General features: G+C 45.0%; 1 protein-coding gene across 1 annotated transcript in view; it reads left to right on the forward strand.

Annotated features, from left to right (window-relative positions):
• kl (klotho) overlaps positions 1–27,701 on the forward strand; it is a 168,261-nt gene that overhangs the window by 79,053 nt on the left and 61,507 nt on the right. The window contains exon 2 of the mRNA XM_070892342.1: positions 21,841–22,354. Within this exon, the coding sequence (XP_070748443.1) occupies positions 21,841–22,354 (514 nt within the window). The remainder of the gene's footprint in view (positions 1–21,840; positions 22,355–27,701) is intronic.

Below are 27,701 nucleotides of genomic sequence, written 5' to 3' on the forward strand. Positions count from 1 at the left end.
GGGCATATTCTCCAACTGGTATCCCCTGGTTGAGGTCTCCCTGAGAATTGGGGAATGTTAGCGTGAATGTTTTCTCAGAAGAATCACTCAACACTCAGAGTCGGTTCCAACGCCAATGCGGCCTTTATTAACACTCAGCGGGGAGGAAGTCTCAGGACTGTATCCAGGCTTCTTTCTACTGAACAAAGGGTTTCATGGATCTTTATATGTTTTACAACAGTTTACTACAGTTACATACAACAGTTTACTACAGTTACATTAGACCAATAGCGTTAGTCTCTAAACGTAAAGTGGCTCATGTGTTGCCAAGAGATGTGTTGCTAAGGGGTGTGTTGCTAGGGATGACTCATGTGTCTTGTAACATGGCCTGGGCCTCTCTTATCTTACTGTCCTTGGATGCTGGCATTGGGTAGCCTCCTTATTAGAGTTACATATTTGGTTCTTGTCAGCTCGGGCTGATTCATGCCCTCGTTATGTGATGTAGGCCCCTCTTATCTATATTTCTCGGGGCTCTGCTGTGTGGAGTTATAATGGTTTGTTATAGTTATCTTGTATCCAAGGCATTCCTGGCAGTGGGCCTCACAGGGTTATTGCTCGGTCAGCCTCAGTCAATAGTTCACAGCTTGACTACCTGATTTCCCATCATGCCTGGGCAGCCATTTTATGTGTGGCCACTTTAAACTTATATGAGTTTAGATATATTCAGCAGGTGCCTAATGCCTACAACAATTCCCTCCTTTCGGTAAAGGGACTAGTCCTAGTCCCCTTTTAACCGACCGCCCTACCTTTATTAGATTTTGTGCACGGCCCGGTACTCCCTGCCTCAACGTGCTGGCCAGTCACGCGGTTTCAGGAGTCCCGGTTGCTTAAATCAAATTGACAAAGGCCAAATCCTCCTGCCCCCTTATTAGACAGGCTTGTTTAGTATCCGGGGAACGGTCATTGGTCCCTCTTTGTTGTGCGTGGTGTCTGCATGCCTGGAAGGCCATTATGCCCCATGTTATCGCTAAGATCAATTGTATCCCGACCAGTTTGTGTGAAATTAATCGAATCCAAGGATGGATGTTCACATTTATTCCCCAGTCCCAGACCTGTCTCCACCAACTCTGACTTTGTAAGTCTACATCGATATCTTCTTCCAGTACTTTGATTTTAGTTTGGAGTTGGTGGTAGAGCTTTATGGATTGAACCACTCTGAGCCTCAACTCTCGTAATAACCTGGGTGATATGCGCTTGCCCGATCGTGACAGATCGTAGTGGCGTAAAGCAAAAGTTTGGCCGTGGTATAGGGCACTGCAGGTCATTATGAATGCTCTGTGGTAGAGACGCAGTATCTTCCCTTCCCTCCGTAGCCTTCCCTCGCGAAGTGCATGTGTGCGGGCACTATTTCTAGTACACACCCGTCGGTTCGGTTAAACCCGCACTCATCTAGCTCACCTCGGCCTACCGGGTGAGGGCATACTGTGATATCCCCCCTTTGCTTGCAATCTGTTAGGGAAATCCCGGTAAGTATGTTGTTTCGCCGAACGGCGGAGGTGGTGGTCAGGTAGTAACGTATAGAGACATTTTCCCGTATTACTCCGATATTCTCGAGTTGGTACAGGGGGAACGGCCCTGAGTCCGGCGTGGCTATAGGGATCATCAGGACTATCCCTATCCCAGTATTCCTGCCCATCTGGCAATCTGGAATTGCTGGGTATACTTGGGTCAGTCCCTTCAGAGTACAATTATCCAGTGTCCCCCTCTGGTTAGCCAACTGAGCCAGATGTGAACTGTCTATCCAATCGGGTACTTCCCCGCGTTGGATCTGGTCGAGATTGTGGCGGATCTGTCCCACCATCCACAGACCATCAGCGTGACAGAGTTGCCCCTGTCTTTGCTTTCCTGTATCTTCTTTTTCTCTATCAATGAGGTGATTGATGGTTTTGGCGTGAGCTTCCAGGACTGAGATGCCATCCAACTGGATTTTTGCACCCTCCTTTCCTAGGTTGGCTTGGTCTTCCTGGTTTTGCTCCACCCTCTCATTTAACCCCTTCATCACCCCTCTAAGCTGCTCCACCCTCTCATTTAACCCTTGTATGTCTATTTCCCTCTTTATCCTAGGGGCTGACCCCTGTCCTCGGAATTTACTGACACCCATTGCATCGGCAGCCTGCTGCATTACAACTTTACTTAATACATTGTACATTTGCCTTGACTGTTCTGTACAGTATTCCGGCATCTGGATGCCTGAAATATTGATCAGGACAGGCACAATTTCATGTTTAACATTATCATACAATAATTCCCCTTCATTGTACATTACAATCCCATTTTCTGGTCCCTTAGTATTTATGGGACAAGGCAGTTCATCGGGCAATGTAGTGGTTCTTATGGGGCGCGGTGTCGGAGGGGGTGAGAAGCATACATACAATGATATTGCAGCCGCCCCCACCTCCTCGTAGTACCCACACAGCCCCACTCCCTTTTTGCAGATGACTGATTGCTGGGATTGTCCCGGAGGCGCGCAAATTATGCCGAAAGTACATTCATCAGGCCCTTTGACATCCCTCTGTTTAATGCAGCTGCTCCTTATACCCGTGGAGCACTGTACACATACTCTTATTCTTATTAGGATTCTTATTAGGATTCACTTGTAACCATGCATTAAAATAAGTCCTGTCCTTGCTCCAGTCCTTGGCTGCTGGGATGCACATTCCATCCGTTAAATTAAACAAGACTCCATAGTTCATGTAGTTGTTTATTTCCTGAGTGCGCTGCAATCCGTCGGTGTTGTCCAGGGTACGTGCCTGTCGCAGGGCTATCCATATTACGAGGAGTGCCATTCGTATTCCCATTCTGGTAGGTATTATCTGTAATTTTAAACAGACGGCCTGGTCGTCACCAGGGGTTAGGTTTTGCTCTACGAGTATCCCTGTCACCCTGCGAAATCAGAAGCACAAGGTTATAATCGAACCATTTCGAGTTGAATTTGTGGGGCGTGCGCCCGTGTCTTTACCCACTTAAATATTACCCAAACTCCTATTATGACCAAGGCCAAAGCTATTCCTCCGAACATCTTTACCGTTAGGTTGGGTTTGTGGACTACACCTACCCACCGTGGGGTGCATTGGCTCTATTGCCATAGGTGATGGTGCTATGGCTGCGCACTGCACTATCCGTCTAGTCCCGTTATCTCTTCCAGCCTGTTTATCTTAGCTTTTAACTCTTCAATTTGTTTTATTGAGTATCTATTTCTTTATTGTATCAGGCAAGTATTATTACATAAGCTAGTTCTGTTTTTATTTCATGTTTCCTCTGTTAGGTGAGTCTTTTTTTTCTATTAAGAAATCCAAACTAATAATGTTCAGTATCTTAAACGGCTGTCAATGGAAAGGGTTAACTCCTTTCCAGGTTTGTAAGAAGACCTGATGTCATTACGTGACTTCACGTAATCATCTGAAAAAAAAGTCTTTGTGCCTTCAAAACTTATTTAGAAATTAGGAATCCGTTAAACAGCATAAATAATAAAAATCTTCTCATCAGGGAAGATGGCATTTTAGAGTAAGCTCCAATGTTTTCTTAACTTCTATTTCAAGTACTTGCCAAAGAAATCTTTTTTTTAAATTAATTTAAAATGAGACCACACATACAATAGCAATTTTGTTTACTGAAATTCAATTTTTTTTTAATTTCTCTCTTTCTCCTCGTTATCTTCAAAACCCTCCTGCTTGTTTAGGCTGTTCGGGACTTTTCTTGATAAACACTGTCCATTTTGGAAATCTTTTCAAACTGCATTGAAACGTTCTCATAATTTAAAATCATTATCAATGTTGAGTGTTTTTTACCTCTTCCAAATTTTTTTCTCTTTTTCTAATTAAACCAATATCTTTTTTTTTCACAGCAAACATCAACTAGTATTTAGTAAGTTATGTCTTTTTTTCATCACAAACATTTTTTTTCCAGCACTTATTTAGTCCGTTACATCTTTTTTTTTCTTTCTTCAAATAAGGTTTTGTATTTTACACGGAGGGCCCGTAACTCCATAAAGTTGCTAATTTAAAATCATTTGTTTACTTTCAAAGTGGCGTCTTTATCTTTTTCTTTTCTCCATAACTGGAATGGAGTCCAGCTTTGAGGGTTTGAGGGCTGCTTTTCATTATCTCAAAATGCTCCAGTTTCAAAGTCGTTACTAAAGCTTGCTGTTTTTAACATTTTCCAAAAGTCCCTTTTATACATTCGCAGATAGCTCGCCACTCGCCCAGATCAGATTTAATTTAATAATTTTTTTTTTGAATCCACCTCAGTATTTTCTGTGCCTTCTCTGAATATCTCAAAATCCCAATTCAAACTTTGTAATTTCAATCTTTATTTAAAACCTTTTTTTGTTTTGAGCTAGAAGCTTTCTTAAAAGGCATTCTTTATCTCATTCCGAGACTAAATTTATGTCTTTCAATCCAATGTAATCAATCATTGCACGTTTTCTTTCGACAAGTAAATTCTTTTTTTTTTTAACCACCGGGACCATGTATTTATTATGTTTTACTCAACAAACCTATCCTTTGTACATTTCCTAGCTCCGTAACTTATCATCCGAATAAATCCACACCTGCGTTTCTAACTTAAAATGTCTTAAAACTTCCCACATACAGGACAACACTACAAAGGGTTAGCTAAAATAAACAGACACTTGCATTCCTCTTCCAACCAGGCTTTCAGAAACATGACAACATAAAAATTCATTCCGCAGTCACAAAATCACACAGGCACTTCTCATTTAAAACAGACGTTCACAAAAGTCTCTCTTCTTTCCTATTAATCTTTTTTTTTCAGCCGGCTCTATTCCTCTTCCATACTTCACTTAAGACAATCACCGTCAGTTTTTTTTTCTTAGCTTCCTATGTTAATTTACATGGGCTCGCAGTATCAAGACCACAGCCTTTTTTTCTTTTTGACTTTCCATTCCTTCTCCCACCATTCCCTTTGCTTTGCTGGTAGTTCCTGAGGATTCCACCCTGAGCTAATCATTTTATCGATTAGCTTCTTTTGTTTTTCCGCCAGGTGGCGGGTAAGCGACCCTTCTGGTCCCCACTCGAGGTTACTTGTTTTCATGGCCATTCCTGGGTAGGACTAGTACTGTTAGGAATCTACTCTCAGAGGTCCGCTTCCTTCCTAGCGCAACTTGGAGTAGACCGTCTCCTAGCTACTGTCAGGTCACAAGTTCTGCTGTTACACAAACTTATACAATTCTTAAAACGCGTTTAAGCAATTTCCCGCAGTGCTCTATGCCTCCTTAACGACTACCTACCATCGCTCGGCTCGTTGGTCCGACCCTGTTCACAGGTTTGGATTCCGTTAGCCGCTGTACACCGCTTGGTTCTACCCCGAGGTATTTCACATTACACTACTGGGTCCGGAAGATGTCTCTCGGTATCACGATCCCACGGTCTAAGTGTGTTCCCTACGCCTACTTGGTTCCTGGCCGTCACGTGGGACAAAAGTCCTCTTAATTCAGGCTCAGGCTAGGCGTTTGAGATATTAGGCCGTCTCCTCGTGTCGATCAACCAGCTTCCACCTTCCGCACCCTTTATACTTAAAAATCGTTTTTTTATACTCACCCGGGTTTTTTTCCAAGGGCGTCCAGCGACTCCGGGGAATCCTGCCGACTACGCCATTGTTAGCGTGAATGTTTTCTCAGAAGAATCACTCAACACTCAGAATCGGTTCCAACGCCAATGCGGCCTTTATTAACGCTCAGCTGGGAGGAAGTCTCAGGACTGTATCCAGGCTTCTCTCCACTGAACAAAGGGTTTCATGGATCTTTATATGTTTTACAACAGTTTACTACAGTTACATACAACAGTTTACTACAGTTACATTAGACCAATAGCGTTAGTCTCTAAACGTAAAGTGGCTCATGTGTTGCCAAGAGATGTGTTGCTAAGGGGTGTGTTGCTAGGGATGACTCATGTGTCTTGTAACATGGCCTGGGCCTCCCTTATCTTACTGTCCTTGGATGCTGGCATTGGGTAGCCTCCTTATTAGAGTTACATATTCGGTTCTGATTCATGCCCTCGTTATGTGATGTAGGCCCCTCTTATCTATATTTCTCGGGGCTCTGCTGTGTGGAGTTATAATGGTTTGTTATAGTTATTTTGTATCCAAGGCATTCCTGGCAGTGGGCCTCACAGGGTTATTGCTCGGTCAGCCTCAGTCAATAGTTCACAGCTTGACTACCTGATTTCCCATCATACCTGGGCAGCCATTTTATGTGTGGCCACTTTAAACTTATGAATTTAGATATATTCAGCAGGTGCCTAATGCCTACAACAGGGAAAGACAGGCGTGCACCTTATTTGTGCCCCCTCACTATAAGTGCAACTTCCCCGTTTCTTCTCTAACACAAAGCACACTGCGGTCTCATTTACTACTACTGTTATGCCCTGGTTATTGGTCCCCCCCAATGTCGATTGACATCTGTGTTTAGTTGAGTTATGCCCGTTAGTCCAATGCTACAATTTAAATCTACTGTTGTACCGGCTACCACCACTAAGGCTCTAGAATCACAGTTAATGGTTTCAGATGTCTTATAGTATAGGCCTTGGGGTCTGTAGCTTCCTTCGTCGGAGGACGTCCGGCTCCAAGGAGGAATAGGATCCTGTAAAACACAATGTTTCCGGTGTTCACCGGTCTGTTAAGATCCAAATCATTTCAACTGGGTCCAGTGCTTCCATCTACCACTACCCCCTATATCTATGCAAGTGCGTGTATCGCTGATCATGATCACTTGGTGGGGCCCGGTCCATTTTGGTGAGAATCCGGGTCTTTCGGGATTCAACCTCACCATGACCTGGCTCCCTATGGGGGATACCTGAACCCTTTGTTCCTTTGTTTCCCTTTCTAAATCTTTAATGGTTTGTTGGTCCCTAGCTTGCGCTCGTAATCCATGTATCTGTTTACATAGCTCCATGACGAACCTCCGTATCTTGTCCTTGTAAGGTCCCTACGTCCTCACTCCCAGATACTAATACTTTTGGCAATCTCATGGCTCTTCCTGTCATTACCTCAAAGGGGGTCAGTCCAGTAGTTCAGCTCGGGGTGGCTCTTAATTTCATTAGTATTCGTGGAAGTAACTCCACCCACCCCTTCCCGGTCTCCTCCATTGCCTTGGCTAATGCGATTTTTAGGGTCCTATTCATCCGCTCTACCAATCCGGAAGATTCCGGATGGTACGGGATGTGGAATTTTTGTTTAATCCCTAGCAGGGCACAGGCTTGTTTCATGATTTTCCCCGTAAAATGCGTACCTTGATCTGAGTCCAACTGCAGTGGCATCCCCCACCTGGGTATTATTTCCCCAGCCAGGATTTTAGCCACTGTATCGGCGGTGCAATTCCTGGTAGCAAAGGCTTCTACCCACTTTGTGAATTGATCTATTATTACCAGGCAGTACATTTTTCCCCTCTGGCTGGGCAGTGGCCCGGTAAAATCTATTTGTAGGGCTTCCCAGGGTCCCTTTGGGCGGTGTTGGTGTCCCAGCCGGACCTTTATCTCGTTTCCCGGGTTGTGTTTTGCGCAGGTTATACACCTCCTACAATAGTTTTCTACGTCTCTCCCCATTCCTTCCCACCACCAACATCGTGACATGGAGCTTATCATGCCAGTCCTACCAGTGTGGGTGTACCCTGGTAGAGACCCAATAGATTCTGTCGGAGACATTCCGGGGCCACCACGTTGTCATCTCTCCTCCACACTCCAGCCGCCCCCTTTCTTGCTCCGTTCTGTTCCCACCCTTCTATTTCTTGCGGGGTGGGTTCTCCCTGTACCTTGAGTATGTTTATTTCTTCTGTTTGGGTGGTACATGAGCCAATCGGGGTGTTACTGGCCATATCTACTTCAGCTGCCTGTCTGGCAGCTTCGTCTGCCCAGGCATTTCCCTGCTGGTGCCTGTCTGTGATTTTTGAGTGCGCTTTAATTTTTATTACTGCACCTTCCTGAGGGAGGAGGGAAGCTTCTACCAATCCCTTGACTATCTCTTCATGCCTAATGGGTCCCCCTCCCGAAGTCACGTATCCCCGCCTCTTCCAAGCCGTCATGTAATCGTGCACCACTCCGAAGGTGTACCGGCTGTCAGTGTATATGTTGACCCTTTTTCCTGCTGCTAGTTTCAATGCTTTGGTGAGGGCTACCAATTCTGCTACCTGAGCCGATAGATTTCCCTCGAGGGCACCCTTTCCCCTGCCTTGCCCATTGCTGTCCTCGACTGCCCACCCTGTCCGGGGGGTTCTGCTTACATATCGACGGGATTCATCCACATAAAGATCCATGTCTGCCCTTTCAAGTGGGGTTTCCCTAATCTGGCTCCCTTCCCCCTCGCTTCCCGTGGGGTCACACTGGTGCTCTTTGCCTTCGGTGACTATCCAGCCTGTGGGATTATTCCCGCTATCCTTTATTATAGTCAAGGCGCCATTTGGGGGCAAAAGCATTGCTTCCCAATTGGCGCGTCGTGCGCCGGATATCATCCTCAGCCTCCCGGTGTTAAGCAGCTCCACAAGGGTATGCGGTGTATGCAGGATAATTTGCCCGGTCTTTATGATAGGCTCGCTAGCCCTCACGGCCCATGCTGCACAATCAAGGGCTGCGACACATCGAGGTAGCCCTGCGGCTACCACTCCTTGTTTCGTGGAGTAGTATGCGACGGGTCTTTGTCTATCCCCGTGTTCCTGGGTTACCACTGCATTGTAGTGGGTCTCACTATTGTACATATACAGGTGGAAGGGCCTATTCTGATCCGACAACCCCAAGGCGGGTGCGCTCATAAGGGCGTGTTTAAGCTGTATGAATGCCGCCTCTTGGGGACGGCCCCAGTCTACAGGCTCCTGGGTGGGTTTACCTCCTTTCACTAGATCTTGTATTGGCTGGGCCATTTCTGCATATTCTGGGATAAAGTTCCGGCAATAATTAAATAGCCCCAATATCTGTCGGACCCCTCTCACTGTCCCTGGTCTAGGCATAGTTCGAATAGCCTCCTTCCTATCGACGGGCATCTGTCTATTCCCTTGGGATACTACGTATCCCAAGTATGTAACCTCCCTTCTTCCGACCTAGGCTTTCCTAGGGTTAGCCTTCAACCCCGAGCGCTGTAAGGCCCCTAATACTGTAGTTAGGGCCACCAGGTGTTGTGCCTCAGTACCAGAGGTGATAAGAATATCGTCCACGTACTGTAGTACAGTGCTTCCTTCCCCTACATCCAGGGGTTCCAAGATCCCTGACAATGCCCGGTGAAATATTCCCGGGCTATTGTGAAACCCCTGGGGCACCCTGATCCACGTATATTGTCTCCCCTTTATAGTGAAGGCAAACTTCTTCTGTGACTCCTCCTCTAAAGGTATGGCCCAGAACCCGTTTGCTATGTCAAGTACCGTGAAGATTTTATGTTCTGGGTTCAGGCCGTTGAACACAGTAGAAGGGCTCGCTACAATCGGGTATTCCCTTGGGGTGACTTTGTTCAGGGCGGTATAATCAATGGTGAACCTATAGGTCCCGTCGGGTTTCTTCACAGGCCACACCGGTGAATTAGTGGTGGCTGTTACTTGCTTCACCACCCCTTGCGCTTCTAACTCTTGGACTATTTGGTGGACTGCTGCATCAGCCTCGGGTTTTAAAGGATATTGTTTATGGGCCTTATGCTCCGGCCCTGGAATATTGACCGGGTTCATCTGGGCCAGCCCACAATCTTGTTTGTGCTGTGCCCACAGTGTCGGGTATAGTCGGCAGACACTGCCCCACACGCCCTTCGTTTCCCATTCGGGTTGTATTGGGACTATCCTTGCTACTCGCTGCTGCGGATGCCCCGGGCAATCGAACTTCTGTTCAGTCTGATGTTTTTCTCCCCATATAATCCGATTATGCTGGGGGTCTATAAGTGCCCCTACTTCCCTCAAAGTGTCTATCCCTAGTATGGTGCCTTCTGGGTTAGGGCAGCACCAGAATTGGGTGGGTATCATTATGCCCTGTATCTCTAGAGGTACTACTTCACTCAATGTTGCTTTTTTTAAATCCCCCCACCCCCCCCATCCCTTGGATATTGACCGTGGTCTGGGTAAGGGGGAGGTCTCGGTTGGTTATGGATACCGACGCTCCCGTGTCTACTAGCATGTTGCACTGCCGGCCCCCTAACACTGCACTAATAAACATACGGGGATCTAACGTTGGCCGTTCCAACCTTCCTTCAGGCGCCGGTAACCCCTAGCGGCCACCTCTAGCCAGTTTGAGCAGGTTGAGGAACTCTTCATTCGTGAGTGGCTCCGGCGGGGGCAATGTTTTTTGCTGGAGAATCTCCACCAGTTCCTCACGGGTAATGGGCATCCCAGTTTGTTTCCCGGTTTGGGGGGTTTGTTTCCCAGGTTGCTGGGGACCCTTTCCTGCCTCCCCCACTCCCGGTGCTTGGCATCTTCTTGCTATGTGTCCCAGTTTATTGCAATTATGGCACCTGGGTCTATACGTCCCCTTTCCGGCCTCCTTTCGTGGGCATTCTCTGCTAAAATGTCCATCCTGATGGCATGTGTAACACGTCAAGGGGGCGGCGCGGAGGTCCCCATCCCCTTCCTTTCCTTCTGTTGCTAGTGCTGCTGCCACCACCTTTGACACTTTCTCCATCTGCTCGGCCTTTAGCTCCTCTACATTCTGTGCCCACTCTAAGATCTCATGTTGCACGGCTAGGGTAGCCCTCTGCCAATTTACACTACCGGTTTTGGCCTTTACCAAACTGTGTATGTCACCTAAGGTTAAGTTATGTGCATTGAACATTTCCTCAACCTTTTGCCAGAAGTCTGTATTTCTGCTATTGGGTTTGGGTGTGGGTAGATCCTTTAATAGTGTCTGTCTCTCATGCGGGGTGAGGGGAACTTCTTGTATAGTGACGTGAGCGGGTTGCTGCCCATGTGCAGGGGTGGTAGTCGTGCGTACGGGAGCTGCCTGTATATATTCATTATATGCCGGGGGCTCTCTCTGCGTTCCATCATCTGGAGGCTCTCCTACTGGTATTTCCTCCAGGGAGGGGTACATTGGAGCGGTTATCGGGGCTACCTTTGGGTCGGGTATTGCTGGTGCACATTGTAGGGGTTTACCGTTCTCCTTTACAACCCTTTCTAAGGTTGCTATTTTCGTGTTTAATCTCTGAATCAGCTCAACATGGGTATCTATTTCCATTACTAGTTCCCAGTAGCAGGTGAGGATAATTGCCTGGGCCATTCTAACCTTGTTTTTGGTCTGACTATCCCACCATTATTTCTGCCTATCAGGGGCACCCATGGGCTGCCACCCTCTCCGTTTCATTCCTTCCATTAAGGTTGCGTATTTGTTACTTAGTAACTCTAATAGACACCCCTCGAGTCCTCGGTTACACTCTCCCTTCTTCCCTTGTTTAATGGCCTGAGTCCCCGTTCCCTCACCAGCTCCATTTGTCCTTTTATTTGCCAAGTTATCTATCTTCTTCGGGGCTAATGAGGGCCTTGGGTACTCCCTTTAATTCGTGTTAGGTATGCAGGACGTTATTTATATCTATATGTCTTCCCTTGGCACCGTACATTCGTACTGCCACGCTTTGGGTCAATATATCCCGTCACTGCAGGGACGTCGTCTCTATGTCCTCACTCTCTCTTCCCTGCACCATGCGCTCGTACCACTTCGGGTCAATAGACCTTCCCCTATATCTTCCCTTGCATCGCACCCTCGCACTGCCGCGCTACCTACACGCGCGCGTCTTAGGATATACCTTTGACCGCCTTCCACCCCTAGATCGTCCTTGTCCTCCATCTCCATCCCTCCGGGACTCACTACAGATGGTTCTTTGTACGGATATCCTTCACTTGTGGTTTACAATGCCACAGCTCTAACTTGAAGGTGGTAAATTAAAACATACTCACCCCAACAGCTGGGTCATTGTTCCATTCGGGAAGTCCGTACCCTGCTCGCAGCGCCAAATGTAAGGGGAAAACGGGAAGGCTTCTTTTCCCAAGAGCGGGCCCACTGATATGGAGGGTCGATGCTCGCCCCAGCCCACGTAGCAATTCTCGAAGTTAACAGACAGAGACGGATGGCAAAGTATAACGATCTTTTATTACAAACGTCCGGGAACACCTCTCATCACAGCCGCCTGTGAGTGGAGATGCTCCCCGAACAGCACAATCATACAACTTTTATACATTTCAAAAACCCCTCCGTTCCCGGGCAAGACCTCCCTAGATTTCTAATTGGACTACCTTATCGGTACTACTTCGGATTGACAGGTCATGAGCTCAGATTGACAGGCCATGATCTCGTGACCATCTTAGACCGTACCCAGAATGATATCATTAGGTTGGAATTTGTTATACATTTCCTTTGGTGCTATGAAGTCTATCTCGGGCCTCTTCCCAAGGCCTTATCGGCGGTCTGTTTAGGTTCTCTCATATTGACATTTCTTGTTGGAATACTATCTGGTATCCCAACCCATAACAGTACCTTCTGGAGCCTTGGTACTGGAATGTACAAGGCCAAGAAGAAAGGCCTTTTACCTCCTTATAGGTCAGTGCAGGAACCAGCACTTTAACCCTTGTCCCGCTGGTGCCCCTAATGCCAAATTTTTCCCTTACAACTTATGAGGAAAGGTTGAGTAGGTTGGGCCTCTACTCATTGGAATTCAGAAGAATGAGAGGTGATCTTATCAAAACATATAAGATTATGAAGGGGCTTGACAAGGTGGATGCAGAGAGGATGTTTCCACTGATGGGGGAGACTAGAACTAGAGGGCATGATCTTAGATTAAGAGGCCACCCATTTAAAACAGAGATGAGGAGAAATTTCTTCTCTCAGAGGGTTGTAAATCTGTGGAATTCGCTGCCTCAAAGAGTTGTGGAAGCTGGGACATTGAATACATTTAAGACAGAAATAGTTTCTTAAACGATAAGGGGATAAGGCTTTATGGGGAACGGGCGGGGAAGTGGAGCTGAGTCCATAATCGGATCAGCCATGATCTTATTGAATGGTGGAGCAGGCTCGAGGGGCCGTAAGGCCTACTCCTGCTCCTATTTTTTATGTTCTTATATATGGTCCCAACTGGTAAAACTGCATGATTTCATAAAATTAGCCCTTATTGTTTTTAAGGTTTCATTCATTAAAGAACTGGAAGAGAACGTAGTGTGACAAGTGAAACTTTGCATTTGACATTCTGTATTTATTTTTTATTTTGTAATACATTCTGCGTTGTTGGGAAGGATTGAACCTCTTCCCATCATGTGTATCTGAAGGAACATAAAAACAAGAATAGTGGAGGAAGAGTTAACTTAGAGACAGGAAATCTTGAAGAGATTATACCATCATTTAAATAAAGAGAATTTTGTTTAAAAGTACTATACTTAGATTGTTGGCCAGAGTGTTCCACATCTGCACTTGCCAGCCTAAGATTTTCCGTCCATTAAAAAGAATGGTTGAGCACAGAAGTGGAAAACGCTGCTCGATATATAAACTAGAGGTGGATTTTCCTAGCCTTGTACCTCACTTTCCTCCGCATGTGTTCATTGGGTGCCCAAAGAAACTTAACGTTAGGGTTCCACAGACACGCTATGCACACTGAAGGTTCTGCACGGTTCCGGGAGCAGCTGAAGATCAAAGAACACAAAGATACTGGGGAAGTTTGGGCAGTGTTCCAAACGCCTGCCCTCACTGAGCTGGACAATGGAGGAGAGGAGATGGAGCAGGATGTCATGGTCGACTCTATCAGCCATTGCAGATGTTGAGCAGGACAAAGCAAGATAACCCACCACAGTCACAGTCACGGGGATTAGTGTATTAATCCAAAATGTTTGATAGAGCAGGAGAAAGGGGTGCGTTTATGGTCAATGTAGTCACGGGCAGGAAGTCTAGTTATAGTATTACCTATTTCCTAGTGAAGAGCTGTTTATTCTGAAAGTAGCCAGCTGAATAGCTGAAAGCAACATTGAGGAGCTGCATAAAAAGCAGATTGAAAAACAATGCAGATATCTGTGAGCTTTCAGGCCTCTGGCTGGTGCTGTCCAAAGGCAGCCAGAAGGCCCTATTGCCAGTGGTTAGCAGTGTAGTGCAAGGCTTTTCCAGGGGGCAGGGCTATGCCAGAAATGTGCCCAGCACATGCAAAATATGGCTGGTTTGAAAATATGAAGAAACCAGGTGTAAATGTTAACGGGTAAGTGAAAGGTGTAAGTGTAGTAACGTTATGACAAACTAACCCAATTGGAAATAGAAAAGTCCATCCTTATTACACAGTAGTATATTGGTGTATTAATGCAAATGTTAGAGCGGGGGGAAGGGGTGTGTTTATGGAGGATGTAGTCACGGGCAGGAAGTCTTGTTGTAGTACTACCTGTTTCCTAGTAAAGACCTGTTTGTTCTGAAAGTAACCAGCTGTGAAATGTTTTAAATTATTGTGTTTAATTAGTTTTAGTTAATGAATGGATGAGTGAGTCAATAATAATGTTTATTTTGTGCAATGTTGAAGATAGAACATCCCACCTACTAGATGAAATGACGCACAAGTTAAATGTAAATAATATTGCTAGATTTTAATGAGATACAGAAGTTTAATAATACCGCTCATTAGCGGTAGTGCTAAAATTACTCAGGATATTTGGCGTCAGTCACGTGAAGCTTTGTAAACAACTTTATTGTACACTGAAGCTATATTGCATTTATAGAAAAGCCAACATACCCAATGATTGTAGTGATTCAGCAATGTTGCATAAAGTCCATGTATATTAACATCGGGAAATATTTACTCTGGCTAAATGTTTAAATTACGTTATCAGCTGAGTTAGGGGATTGTAAGCAGGTAAGCTCAGTTTCTAACACAACCAGGAGCTACACTACAACCAAAATGTTTGCCACCACGTGAACTGTTTCAACTAGTTTAATTTTATTTTTTTATTAAACTAATAAAAAATGTTTCCCTGTCAGAAGCCATCAGGAGTTACATTGCCAATCGTATTGTGATAAACTCACATCTTGATTATTTATTTATTTGTTTACAAGACCTTTATGTTAAAGCCACCAGCACTTTAATTGTAAAAGCAAAATACTGCGGAAGCTGGAAATCTGAAATAAAAAAAGAAAATGCTGGAGATACTCAACAGGTCATGCAGCATCTGTAGAGGGAGAAACAGAGTTATGGTTTCAGGCCAATGACCCTTCGTCAGAACTGGGAAAAGTTAGAGATGTAACAGATTTTTAAGCAAGTGTAAGGACAGGGAAAGGGGGAGTGAAGGAAAGAACAAAAGGGAAAGTCTGTGATCGGGTGGAAGGCAGAAGAGATTAAGAGACAAAAGGGATGATGGTGCATGGCAAAAGGAGATGGTAATGGGGCAAGTTAGGAAACAAAAGATGAGTCTAGATAGGGTGTAAATGGAAATGGCAAAATCATCAACAGCGGCACTTTCATTGTATCTGTTTGCCCTTCCAACTGTGGACAAAGTGAGAATAGCTGAAAGCAACATTAAGGATCTGCATAAAAAGCAGATTGAAAAACAATGCAGATATCAACAAAGGTCACCACTTAAGCTTAAAGTTGTGGAGATTTGAGATAAAACCTATGAATAGATAAGAAGTTTTCTGAAGGATAAGAAGCAGCAGGCACTTGTTAGAGTCCCTGCCACAAACTCCATTCCCGAGCCACTGACTCCATCCCTCTCCCCAGCAACTGTTTAAGGCTGAACCAGACTGTTCGCAATCTTGGTGTCATACTTGATCCCCAGATGAGCTTCCGACCACATATCTGCGCCATTACTAAGACCTCCTATTTCCATCACTGGAACATCACCCGACTCCGCCTGTGCCTCAGCTCTGAACACCCATCGAAGCCTTTGTTACCTCTAGTCTTGACTATTCCAACGCACTCCTGGCTGGCTTCCCATGTTCTATCCTTCGTAAACTTGAGGTCATCCAAAACTTTGCTGCTCATGTCCTAACTTGTGCCAAGTCCCTCACCCCAGCATCCCATTCCTCACTGACCTACATTGGCTCCTAGTTAAGCAACGCCTGGATTTTAAAATTTTCATCCTGGTTTTCAAATCCCTCCATAGCCTCACTCCTCCCTAACTCTGTAATCTCCTCCAACCCCACAACCCTCTGCGCTCCAATATTTCTGGCCTGTTGAACATCTCCGATTTTAATCGTTCAGCCATTGGTGGCCATGCCTTCAGCTGCCAAGGCCCTAAGCTCTGGAATTCCCTCCCTAAACCTTTCCACCTCAATTTCCTCCTTTAAGACGCTCCTTAAAACCTACCTCTTTAACCAAGCGTTTGGTCACCTGCCCTAATTTCTCCTTATGTGCTCAGTGTCAATTTTCTTTTGTCTCATAATACTCCTGTGAAGTACCTTGAGACGTTTTACTATGTTAAAGGCGCTATATTAAAACAAGTTGTTGTTGCTGTTGAGTGAAGTGCTCAGGGATCTATGTTGGGACCCTTTCTGCTTCCAATTTAGATTAACTACCTAAGCAACATTTACATTGGCCTTGAGCTTGTGCTGTTTCTGTTTCTTTACCGGGTCTTCCTGATGAAACCAATGGTGCCAATACCCCTGCTGAGGTCAATAAAGAAACACCTTTGTGTTCAGAAGCTCAATGCAAACTGATTAGATTTGCAAGTGATACCAACTTACAAGGCATAATTGGATCTGAGGAGGCAGCTTAGAAATGGAAAAATCAGTTAGACAAAATATTTAAGTGGATCGAACAATGGGAGATGAAAGTTAATACAGGAAACTATAAACTACTATACTATACAAAATTCTAAAAGGACAAAGGGTGTTAAAAAAACAAGCCTGAAGGCTTTGTGTCTTAATGCAAGGAGTATCCGCAATAAGGTGGATGAATTAATTGTGCAAATAGATGTTAACAAATATGATGTGATTGGGATTACGGAGACGTGGCTCCAGGATGATCAGGGCTGGGAACTCAACATCCAGGGGTATTCAACATTCAGGAAGGATAGAATAAAAGGAAAAGGAGGTGGGGTAGCATTACTGGTTAAAGAGGAGATTAATGCAATAGTTAGGAAAGACATTAGCTTGGATGATGTGGAATCTATATGGGTGGAGCTGCAGAACACTAAAGGGCAAAAATCGTTAGTGGGAGTTGTGTACAGACCTCCAAACAGTAGTAGTGATGTTGGGGAGGGCATCAAACAGGAAATTAGGAGTGCATGCAATAAAGGTGCAGCAGTTATAATGGGTGACTTTAATATGCACATAGATTGGGCTAGCCAAACTGGAAGCAATACGGTGGAGGAGGATTTCCTGGAATGCATAAGGGATGGTTTTCTAGACCAATATGTCGAGGAACCAACTAGGGGGGAGGCCATCTTAGACTGGGTGTTGTGTAATGAGAGAGGATTAATTAGCAATCTCATTGTGCGAGGCCCCTTGGGGAAGAGTGACCATAATATGGTGGAATTCTGCATTAGGATGGAGAATGAAACAGTTAATTCAGAGACCATGGTCCAGAACTTAAAGAAGGGTAACTTTGAAGGTATGAGGCATGAATTGGCTAAGATAGATTGGCTAATGATACTTAAGGGGTTGACTGTGGATGGGCAATTGCAGACATTTAGAGAACGCATGGATGAATTACAACAATTGTACATTCCTGTCTGGCGTAAAAATAAAAAAGGGAAGGTGGCTCAACCGTGGCTATCTAGGGAAATCAGGGATAGTATTAAAGCCAAGGAAGTGGCATACAAATTGGCCAGAAATAGCAGCGAACCTGAGGACTGGGAGAAATTTAGAACTCAGCAGAGGAGGACAAAGGGTTTGATTAGGGCAGGGAAAATGGAGTACGAGAAGAAGCTTGCAGGGAACATTAAGGCGGATTGCAAAAGTTTCTATAGGTATGTAAAGAGAAAGAGGTTAGTAAAAACAAACGTAGGTCCCCTGCAGTCAGAATCAGGGGAAGTCATAACGGGGAACAAAGAAATGGCAGACCAATTGAACAAGTACTTTGGTTCAGTATTCACTAAGGAAGACACAAACAACCTTCCGGATATAAAAGTGGTCAGAGGGTCTATTAAAGAGGAGGAACTGAGGGAAATCTTTATTAGTCGGGAAATTGTGTTGGGGAAATTGATGGGATTGAAGGCCGATAAATCCCCAGGGCCTGATGGACTGCATCCCAGAGTACTTAAGGAGGTGGCCTTGGAAATAGCGGATGCATTGACAGTCATTTTCCAACATTCCATTGACTCTGGATCAGTTCCTATCGAGTGGAGGGTAGCCAATGTAACCCCACTTTTTAAAAAAGGAGGGAGAGAGAAAGCAGGGAATTATAGACCGGTCAGCCTGACCTCAGTAGTGGGTAAAATGATGGAATCAATTATTAAGGATGTCATAGCAGCGCATTTGGAAAATGGTGACATGATAGGTCCAAGTCAGCATGGATTTGTAAAAGGGAGATCATGCTTGACAAATCTTCTGGAATTTTTTGAGGATGTTTCCAATAAAGTGGACAAAGGAGTACCAGTTGATGTGGTATATTTGGACTTTCAGAAGGCTTTCGACAAGGTCCCACACAGGAGATTAATGTGCAAAGTTAAAGCACATGGGATTGGGGGTAGTGTGCTGACGTGGATTGAGAACTGGTTGTCAGACAGGAAGCAAAGAGTAGGAGTAAATGGGTACTTTTCGGAATGGCAGGCAGTGACTAGTGGGGTACCGCAGGGTTCTGTGCTGGGGCCCCAGCTGTTTACATTATACATTAATGATTTAGACGAAGGGATTAAATGTAGTATCTCCAAATTTGCGGATGACACTAAGTTGGGTGGCAGTGTGAGCTGCGAGGAGGATGCTATGAGGCTACAGAGTGACTTGGATAGGTTAGGTGAGTGGGCAAATGCGTGGCAGATGAAGTATAATGTGGATAAATGTGAGGTTATCCACTTTGGTGGTAAAAACAGAGAGACAGACTATTATCTGAATGGTGACAGATTAGGAAAAGGGAAGGTGCAACGAGACCTGGGTGTCATGGTACATCAGTCATTGAAGGTTGGCATGCAGGTACAGCAGGCGGTTAAGAAAGCAAATGGCATGTTGGCCTTCATAGCGAGGGGATTTGAGTACAGGGGCAGGGAGGTGTTGCTACAGTTGTACAGGGCCTTGGTGAGGCCACACCTGGAGTATTGTGTACAGTTTTGGTCTCCTAACTTGAGGAAGGACATACTTGCTGTTGAGGGAGTGCAGCGAAGATTCACCAGACTGATTCCCGGGATGGTGGGACTGACCTATCAAGAAAGACTGAATCAACTGGGCTTGTATTCACTGGAGTTCAGAAGAGTGAGAGGGGACCTCATAGAAACGTTTAAAATTCTAACGGGTTTGGACAGGTTGGATGCAGGAAGAATGTTCCCAATGTTGGGGAATTCCAGAACCAGGGGTCACAGTCTAAGGATAAGGGGTAAGCCATTTAAGACCGAGATAAGGAGAAACTTCTTCACCCAGAGAGTGGTGAACCTGTGGAATTCTCTACCACAGGAAGTAGTTGAGGCCAATTCACTAAATATATTCAAAAGGGAGTTAGATGAAGTCCTTAGTACTCGGGGGATCAAGGGGTATGGCGTGAAAGCAGGAAGTGGGTACTGAAGTTTCATGTTCAGCCATGAACTCGTTGAATGGCGGTGCAGGCTAGAAGGGCTGAATGGCCTGCTCCTGCACCTATTTTCTATGTTTCTATGTTTCTATAAGACTGAAGAATGAGAGGCATAAGTGGTGAATGTGGTGAACTAGCTAATAAGAAAGCTGAAAGAGATCTAGGAGTTTTGTTTGTTTGGCACTCAACACATCCAATCACTGTGGATTAACAAATCAAATAGGATGCCAATAAAAAATCAATGCAAATCACACGAGGTGCTACCTATGCTATACAGTGCTCCAGTTGGACCACATCCTCGGGCAATGTTCCCTGAAAGCTGAGCAGTGATCTGCGTAGCATGTTTCTTTTAGTGCGCGGTCTCTTTAAATTTCTCCGTATGCGCGGTATTTACAATTGGGAAGCCGGTGAGTGACCTTTCCCGTTGCTGCACAGCTGCGCAGCATAGAGGGAGCATTGCCCTAGGGTACTATGTTCATTTCTGGTTACCAAGATGTAGGAGATAGTCAAACCCTGGAGGTGGTAAAGAATGAGCCACAAGTCTGAGTTATGAGGAAAGGTTGGATAAACATGAGAATTTCAGCCTTGAAAGGTGACTGAGAGATGGATGCTTATATCTTTATGTTGGATATTCTTCTTGGGATTAGCATCATCTATTACTCTTGTCGGTGGAGTTTGTGGTTTCCCTACAAAACAGAGCATGCCTTTAACTGCTCAATATTTAAGTAAATGTAACAAAACTCAGGTCACCACTGTATTCCGGCTTACGACAACATACCATATGCTCCCGCATTGATCTCCTCGACTTCAGAAGATGGAACAAAATACAATCTATCAGACTTAGTTCAAGCTATAAACCAACAGACAAATTTATTCAACAATGAACCATGCTCAGTACAAACAATTTACAGTAATTACAAAGTTTACTCTTCTCCTCAATAATGTCAAAACAAAGACGCTTTTCCTGTATTAATGCTGAACATAAAACTGATCCTTGAAACATTGTCGCTCACTTTAATACATGATGAAATACTACCATAGACCTGCTAATGGTCTCTGCACCCCTGACACTCTTACACTAGTACCGACCGGGGAGAAAGTCAATCTCAGATATACTATTTACATTCCTTTGAAGATACTCCAAACAAAGATATTAAAATGTATCCTTTCATAACTACATTACAACAACTTGCATTTATATAGCACCTTTAACATAGTAAAATGCCCCGAGGTGCTTAACATTAGATGGTTATTCATTCATCTGTTCTGAACTATGTAAGATGTTTATCCCAAGCTCGTTGAATGATCTGCAATTACTGGAAATTAACACCATCAGAAACACTACTGGAAAGAATGACACCAAGGACTCTACATTCGATAGACATTAGCATATTAAACCCTTCTTGTTTGACAAAATCAAATTTGAGATACATATTAATGCATTTGGCAGATTAGACCACAATATGTACTCTCTGTGAACGGCACAAACAGCTAGCACGACTGGCTTTAACCCCAGTAAAGATAACATGAGTACACTGAAATCACAGATTTGTAGTAAAACAGTGAACTAATGTTCCAACATATTCTGGCACAATGTGGAAGAACCTGCATTTGTGCACCTGTAGTTTGTGACATATTTACATACAAACATAAGAAATAGGAGCAGTCCATATGGCTCCTCGAGCCTGCTCTGCCATTCAATAAGATCATGGCTGATCCGATCCTGACCTCAACTCCACTTCCCTGCCCGCTCCCCATAACCCTTAACTCTCTTATCCTTCAAAAACCTGTCTCTCTCCACCTTAAATATATTCAACGACCCAGCCTCCACAGGGGCAGAGAATTCCAAAGATTCACAACCCTCTGAGAGAAGAAATACTAATATTTAGTACTTTATGTTATCTACATGAGCAAGCACTGAGCACAGTTCCACTTTCTCACAAGGAAGGAAAGTCAGAGGCAACTCCTAATGGCCACATCTATAGCATATGGGACTAACTGGCTTTCCTCTATTTCATATCCGTGGAGACCTTGGGAGACCTGGTGAAACAGGAAGAAATTCAAATACATAAAAATGGAACTAGTGGAATGAATAAGTTTTTAAGCATTAAAGTGTAGTGTGTGTTGCCTAACAAAATAAATGTCTCTTTGACCAGGATTAGATTGAATTTATTATAAAATAATTAACCTTACATTTAATATGTTGATTACCAGGCACACTCCAGGATTTGGCATATCTACAATGACCATTTCCGCCAGTCTCAACGAGGTCATGTGTCAATTGCTTTGGCTTCCCACTGGGTTGGGCCGAAGAATGGGGACATTAATCCTAAAGCTGTGAAGCTATGCCAGTGCTCCGTCGACTCTGTATTAGGTTGGTTTGCGAAACCGATATTCATAGATGGCGATTATCCAGCGTGTATGAAAGATAACCTCAAATCTCTGCTGCCAGTTTTTGACGACGGAGAGAAAATGGAAATAAAGAAAACAGCTGACTTCTTTGCACTTTCATTTGGGCCACGGAGCTTTCGACTTCTGGACTCAAAGCTGTTATTTAATCAATCCAAAAAATACCTTCTGAGACAGCTTCTCTCTTGGATTCACATGGAATACAACAACTCAAAAATATTCATTGTGGAAAATGGCTGGGACGGCAGTAGCAGCACAAAGACTGAGGATGTTCAGAATATGTATTATTTAAAGAGATTTCTCATGGATGTGCTGAAAGGTAATGTTTTTCTACCATTTTACTATTGTTTTTAAAAGTTCTGACTTAAAGAAGATTCATTTATAATGCCACAACAAATTGATATTTTACAATTAACTATGACCATTATTAAATCTTTTCAAGCAGAAAATAAATCAAATGTTCTACCTCTGATGAGAAATAGTTCACCTGCAGGAAGATCTGAATCCACTAGATTTAAACACTCTTCAAAAAAGAATGGAAGAACTTGCATTTATATAGCACCTTTCACAACCTCAGGACATCCCAAAGTGCTTTACATCCAGCGCAGTACTTTTGAAGTGTCGTCCCTGTTGTAATGTAGGAAATATAGCAGCCACATTTCCTACAGCGAGGTCCCACACAGAGCAATGAGATAATGACCAGATAGTCTGTGTTAGTGATATTGGTTGAGGGATAAATATTGGCCAGGACACCAGGGAAAGTTTCCCTACTCATCTTCAAATAGTGCCATGGGATCTTTTACAGCCACCCAAGAGGGCAGATGGGTCTCCGTTTAATGTCCTATCCAATAGATGGCATTTCTGAAAGTGCAGCACTCCATCACTTGGACCCACAATCTTTTGATTCAGAGATGAGAGTGCTCCCACTGAACCTAAATTGAACAGTTTACAATGTGCTGTGATAGAATCCTTACCTGTTGTGTGGCAACACATATAGAGTAAGTGATAGTGTTGAACAAAGGTTTGTTATGTTTTCAGAATAAATCATTTCACCAGAACAAACTTTTACACATTGATGAACAGAAATTCAAAGCTAGTCATTGTGAAAGTATGTTATGGGAATATTTGTGTGAACATTTTTAACATCACCTTAGAGCGGAGGAGGTTAAAGGGAGATTTAATAGAGGTATTGAAAATGATGAGGGGTTTTGATAGAGTAGATGGGGAGAAACTGTTTCCGCTGGCGGGAGGGTCGAAACTAAAGGACACAAATTTAAAATAATTGGCAAAAAATCTAGGGGGGAACTGAGGAGAATTATTTTTTGACACAGCGTGTTGCTATGATCGGGAATGCATTACCTGAAATGGTGGTGGAAGCACTCAATAGCAACTTGTAAACTTTTCCAATTGAAAAGGAGAAATTTGGAGAGTTATGGGGAAAGAGCAGGGGAGTTGGACTGCCCTGGATTGGACTAATTGGACTGCTCTTTCAACGAGTCGGCACAGACACATAGGGCTAGAGCCTCCACTTTTCCGGCGTGGGCGTTAAAAAAGGGTTTTCAGATCACTCGCTTCTCGCTCATTCTCAAAACACCTAGATTACATTTTTGAAAAGGGGCGTTACCGCAAGCGATATCGAATGGGCGGTAGCATTACATTTTTCTGACCTACTGCCGTAAAGTGTGGCCGTCCTTAGCAACAGCATGGCAACGCTCGATTCCCGCGATTCTGGACATGCGCAGAAGAGGATACAGAGAGAGAGGGAGCTCAGAGACACTGAAAGCGTGTGTGGCTGTGGTGTGTGCTTGTTTGGCTGTTGGGGGAGGCACAACGGAAATTCACCAGTAGCAAAAAGCCTACTAAGCACCAAGAACATAGTTGGCATCGAGTTTTTGTCCAACAAATAACATATAAAATGGAAGGAATGGAGGAAGCCCTGGAGCTGGTAGCCAGTAACACTGGTGGCAGAGGGCTCCCAGTGGTCCCGGAGCGCCAGACTGCACCCCAAGGTGACTCACCCCCATTGTCAACGACACATGAGAGCCAGGATCAACATCTTGCTTCTGGCTCGGAGCACATTCCCATCTCGGGACCGTCCTCTCCTGTATCCGTTCAAACAGTGCTTCGGCCCTCACCCACCCCAATGAAACATCGCCTGAGGACCTCCTCGGCCAGACGGCTTGGAGTCAGGAAGGGAAGGGAAAGGGGTAGAGGTGGGGAGGAGAAGCCGGGGATGAGGGGAGGAGGGGGTGGTGGAAGAGTTGGTTTGTACAGAATTTTTTTTTTTTTTTTTCGTAGCCAATCTTTCCAATTCTTTGTCAGATCACAAATGCCAGAGGTCACCTTGCACACATCAAGGAGCACCCTGCGCTAATGCTCTTAGCCAAAAGGCCTAGAGCCCAAGCACCGTTCCTGGAAGTACTGCAATACCAGGTTCGTGCCATGGAGGTGGATGGGTCAGCAACCCCACACACCTCCGTGGAGGTGGATGGGTCAAGCCAACCCACCACCTCCTATTTTGTACAGAAATACTGATGATTTCAGACTAATGTTCGGTTTAAATGTTTTTTATTTGACAAAACCTTGTAGCACATTGGCTCAGATAGCTGCACCATTACATGTTGGTGATTTCTTAACGTCATAGGGTATAATCACACTTAACTTTAATCAACTTAAATTTGAACTGTCACCAAGGTGATGCCCACCATTGATGTATGACCTGCACACCCAGTAGTGTGTCAGCCTTGTAAATAACACCAACATTCTTTCAGGCAAAGTGATCATCGATGAGCTCCTGACGTAAGGCTCTTGCAGCTATCATGCCACCATGGGCCCTTTCATGCGGTCTACAGAGGGGCGGGGGCATGGCTTCAGCATCAGCCTGATTGTCTGGCCCGATGTCAGCATCCGCCTCCTCATCCTCCTCTTCTTCTCTCTGGTGAGGTGGACTGTCAGACTCATCAGGTAATTCTTGTCCCCTCCTGATAGCCAAGTTGTGCAGCATGGAGCACACCACCACGAATTGAGCTACTTGCTCAGGGTGGTATTGGAGCTCGCCTCCTGAGTGGTCCAGGCATCTGAAGCGCTGCTTCAGCACTCCAATGGTTTTCTCCACGATATTGCGAGTTGATCTGTGGCTCTCGTTATATCGCCTCTCAGCCTCAGTGTGGGTGTCACGCAGGGGGGTCATCAGCCAGATGGCAAGGCCATAGCCTTTGTCCCTAAGCATCGAGCTTTGACCTTGTGGCTCATTGTTAAACAAGTCAGATACAGTGCTCTCACGCAGGATGTGCGCATCATGGATGCTGCCCGGAAATTGAGCATTCATTGCCAGTATAATTTGCTGGTTGTCGACAACCAGCTGGACATTCAGGGAGTTGAATCCCTTGCAGTTCCTGAAAACCTCAGCATCCTGAAAAAGTGCCCGCATCGTGATGTGCATATAGTCTATTGCTCCCTGCACCTTGGGGAAGTTTGCAATTCTGGAGAATCCTAAAGCCCTCTCACTCTGTGCCTCCCTGGTCATAGGGAAGCTGATCAAGTCTCTCCTGCGTGCGTACAGGGCTTCAGTGACCTGTCTGATGCAGTGATGTGTGGCATGCTGAGACATACTGCAAATGTCACCAGCTGTGGCCTGAAAAGAACCCGAGGCATGGACCTCGACGGACAGTGCAGTTCTGATGGTACTGGCAGGCTGCAGATCTGCCCTTATCAGCTGGCATACCTCAGTGATAACCTCTTTGTGGAAGCGCAGTCTCCGAAGGCAGGTGGTGTCGGGCAAGTTGAAGTAAAAATGCTTCCCCTTGTACTTGTGGGGGGTGTAATGTCTGGTCCTCCTCATCTGTCTGTCACTTCAAACATTGGGCACATAATGCAGTGCAGTGTTCCTTCGGCGTTGTCGAGTCTGCTGCATGTATTTGGTCACCAAGAGATGATGAGAAAGAACAGGTCCCATTGCAGTAGCTCTCTGTTTCCACCGATTGCACACAAACAAGGAATGTCCCGATGAACACACCTCTTCAATTCCAATCGGTCACAGTGTGGTCAAGATGTTTTTAGAGATGTTCACATCAACTCCAACGACCTGCAGAGTACATCTGAACTCCGCCGAGGTTGAAGCACAGCGGCCTTTTAAAGGACGCAACATGTGATCTACAACATGTCCATAACGCTGTGATTCGTCCCGGTTAGTTCCACTTTTTGTGGGTGGTTTTTTGAGCGAGCGATATTGTGGGCGATATGTGTGCGAGATGGTGAAATTGACGATGGACGATTTCCATGGCCGCTAGTTTGGGTAAATATGCTCTTTACGACAAAAAACAGTCAGCGGGCGTTAATATTGAATCTCGGCGTTAATTCTATGCGGAAAGTAACGCTGGGCGATATTATGGGTGTTGAATTGGCCCATTCTGCTGATTCCGCCCCAAAAAAGAGGGCGGGTGGTAATATTTTTTCTCGGCGTTAAGCAAATGGGGAAAATAATGCTCGCCGATAAGTTTCCGAAAAATGCCCGCCAGTTTCCATTTTGTGCCAAAATGAGTGATATATACCCCTTCTAAGGATCAGGGGTAAGTCATTTAGGACTGAGATGAGGAGAAACTTCTTCACTCAGAGAGTTGTTAACCTGTGGAATTCCCTACCGCAGAGAGTTATTGATGCCAATTCATTGGATATATTCAAGAGGGAGTTAGATGTGGTCCTTATGGCTAAAGGGATCAAGGGCTATGGAGAGAAAGCAGGAAAGGGGTACTGAGGTGAATGATCAGCCATGATCTTATTGAATGGTGGTGCGGGCTCGAAGGGCTGAATGGCCCACTCCTGCACCTATTTTCTATGTTTCTATGTTTCTATATGGGCGCTATACGTAATTTCAGCGGTAAAATGGGCGTCAACAAGTGGGCGTTAAGCAGGCAAAAAAATGGAGGTCAATTGGCCTCCTTCTGTGCTGTATGATTCTATGATAATCATATACATTTTCCTTGCTCATTATTTTAAAAGAAACATAGAAACATAGAAACATAGAAAATAGGTGCAGGAGCAGGCCATTCAGCCCTTCTAGCCTGCACCGCCATTCAATGAGTTCATGGCTGAACATGAAACTTCAGTACCCCCTTCCTGCTTTCACGCCATACCCCTTGATCCCCCGAGTAGTAAGGACTTCATCTAACTCCCTTTTGAATATATTTAGTGAATTGGCCTCAACTACTTTCTGTGGTAGAGAATTCCACAGGTTCACCACTCTCTGGGTGAAGAAGTTTCTCCTTATCTCGGTCCTAAATGGCTTACCCCTTATCCTTAGACTGTGACCCCTGGTTCTGGACTTCCCCAACATTGGGAACATTCTTCCTGCATCCAACCTGTCCAAACCCGTCAGAATTTTAAACGTTTCTATGAGGTCCCCTCTCACTCTTCTGAACTCCAGTGAATACAAGCCCAGTTGATCCAGTCTTTCTTGATAGGTCAGTCCCACCATCCCGGGAATCAGTCTGGTGAATCTTCGCTGCACTCCCTCAATAGCAAGAATGTCCTTCCTCAAGTTAGGAGACCAAAACTGTACACAATACTCCAGGTGTGGCCTCACCAAGGCCCTGTACAACTGTAGCAACACCTCCCTGCCCCTGTGCTCAAATCCCCTCGCTATGAAGGCCAACATGCCATTTGCTTTC

This window comes from Pristiophorus japonicus, chromosome 10 (assembly GCF_044704955.1).
Source record: "Pristiophorus japonicus isolate sPriJap1 chromosome 10, sPriJap1.hap1, whole genome shotgun sequence".
Classification (NCBI taxonomy): Eukaryota; Metazoa; Chordata; class Chondrichthyes; family Pristiophoridae; genus Pristiophorus; species Pristiophorus japonicus.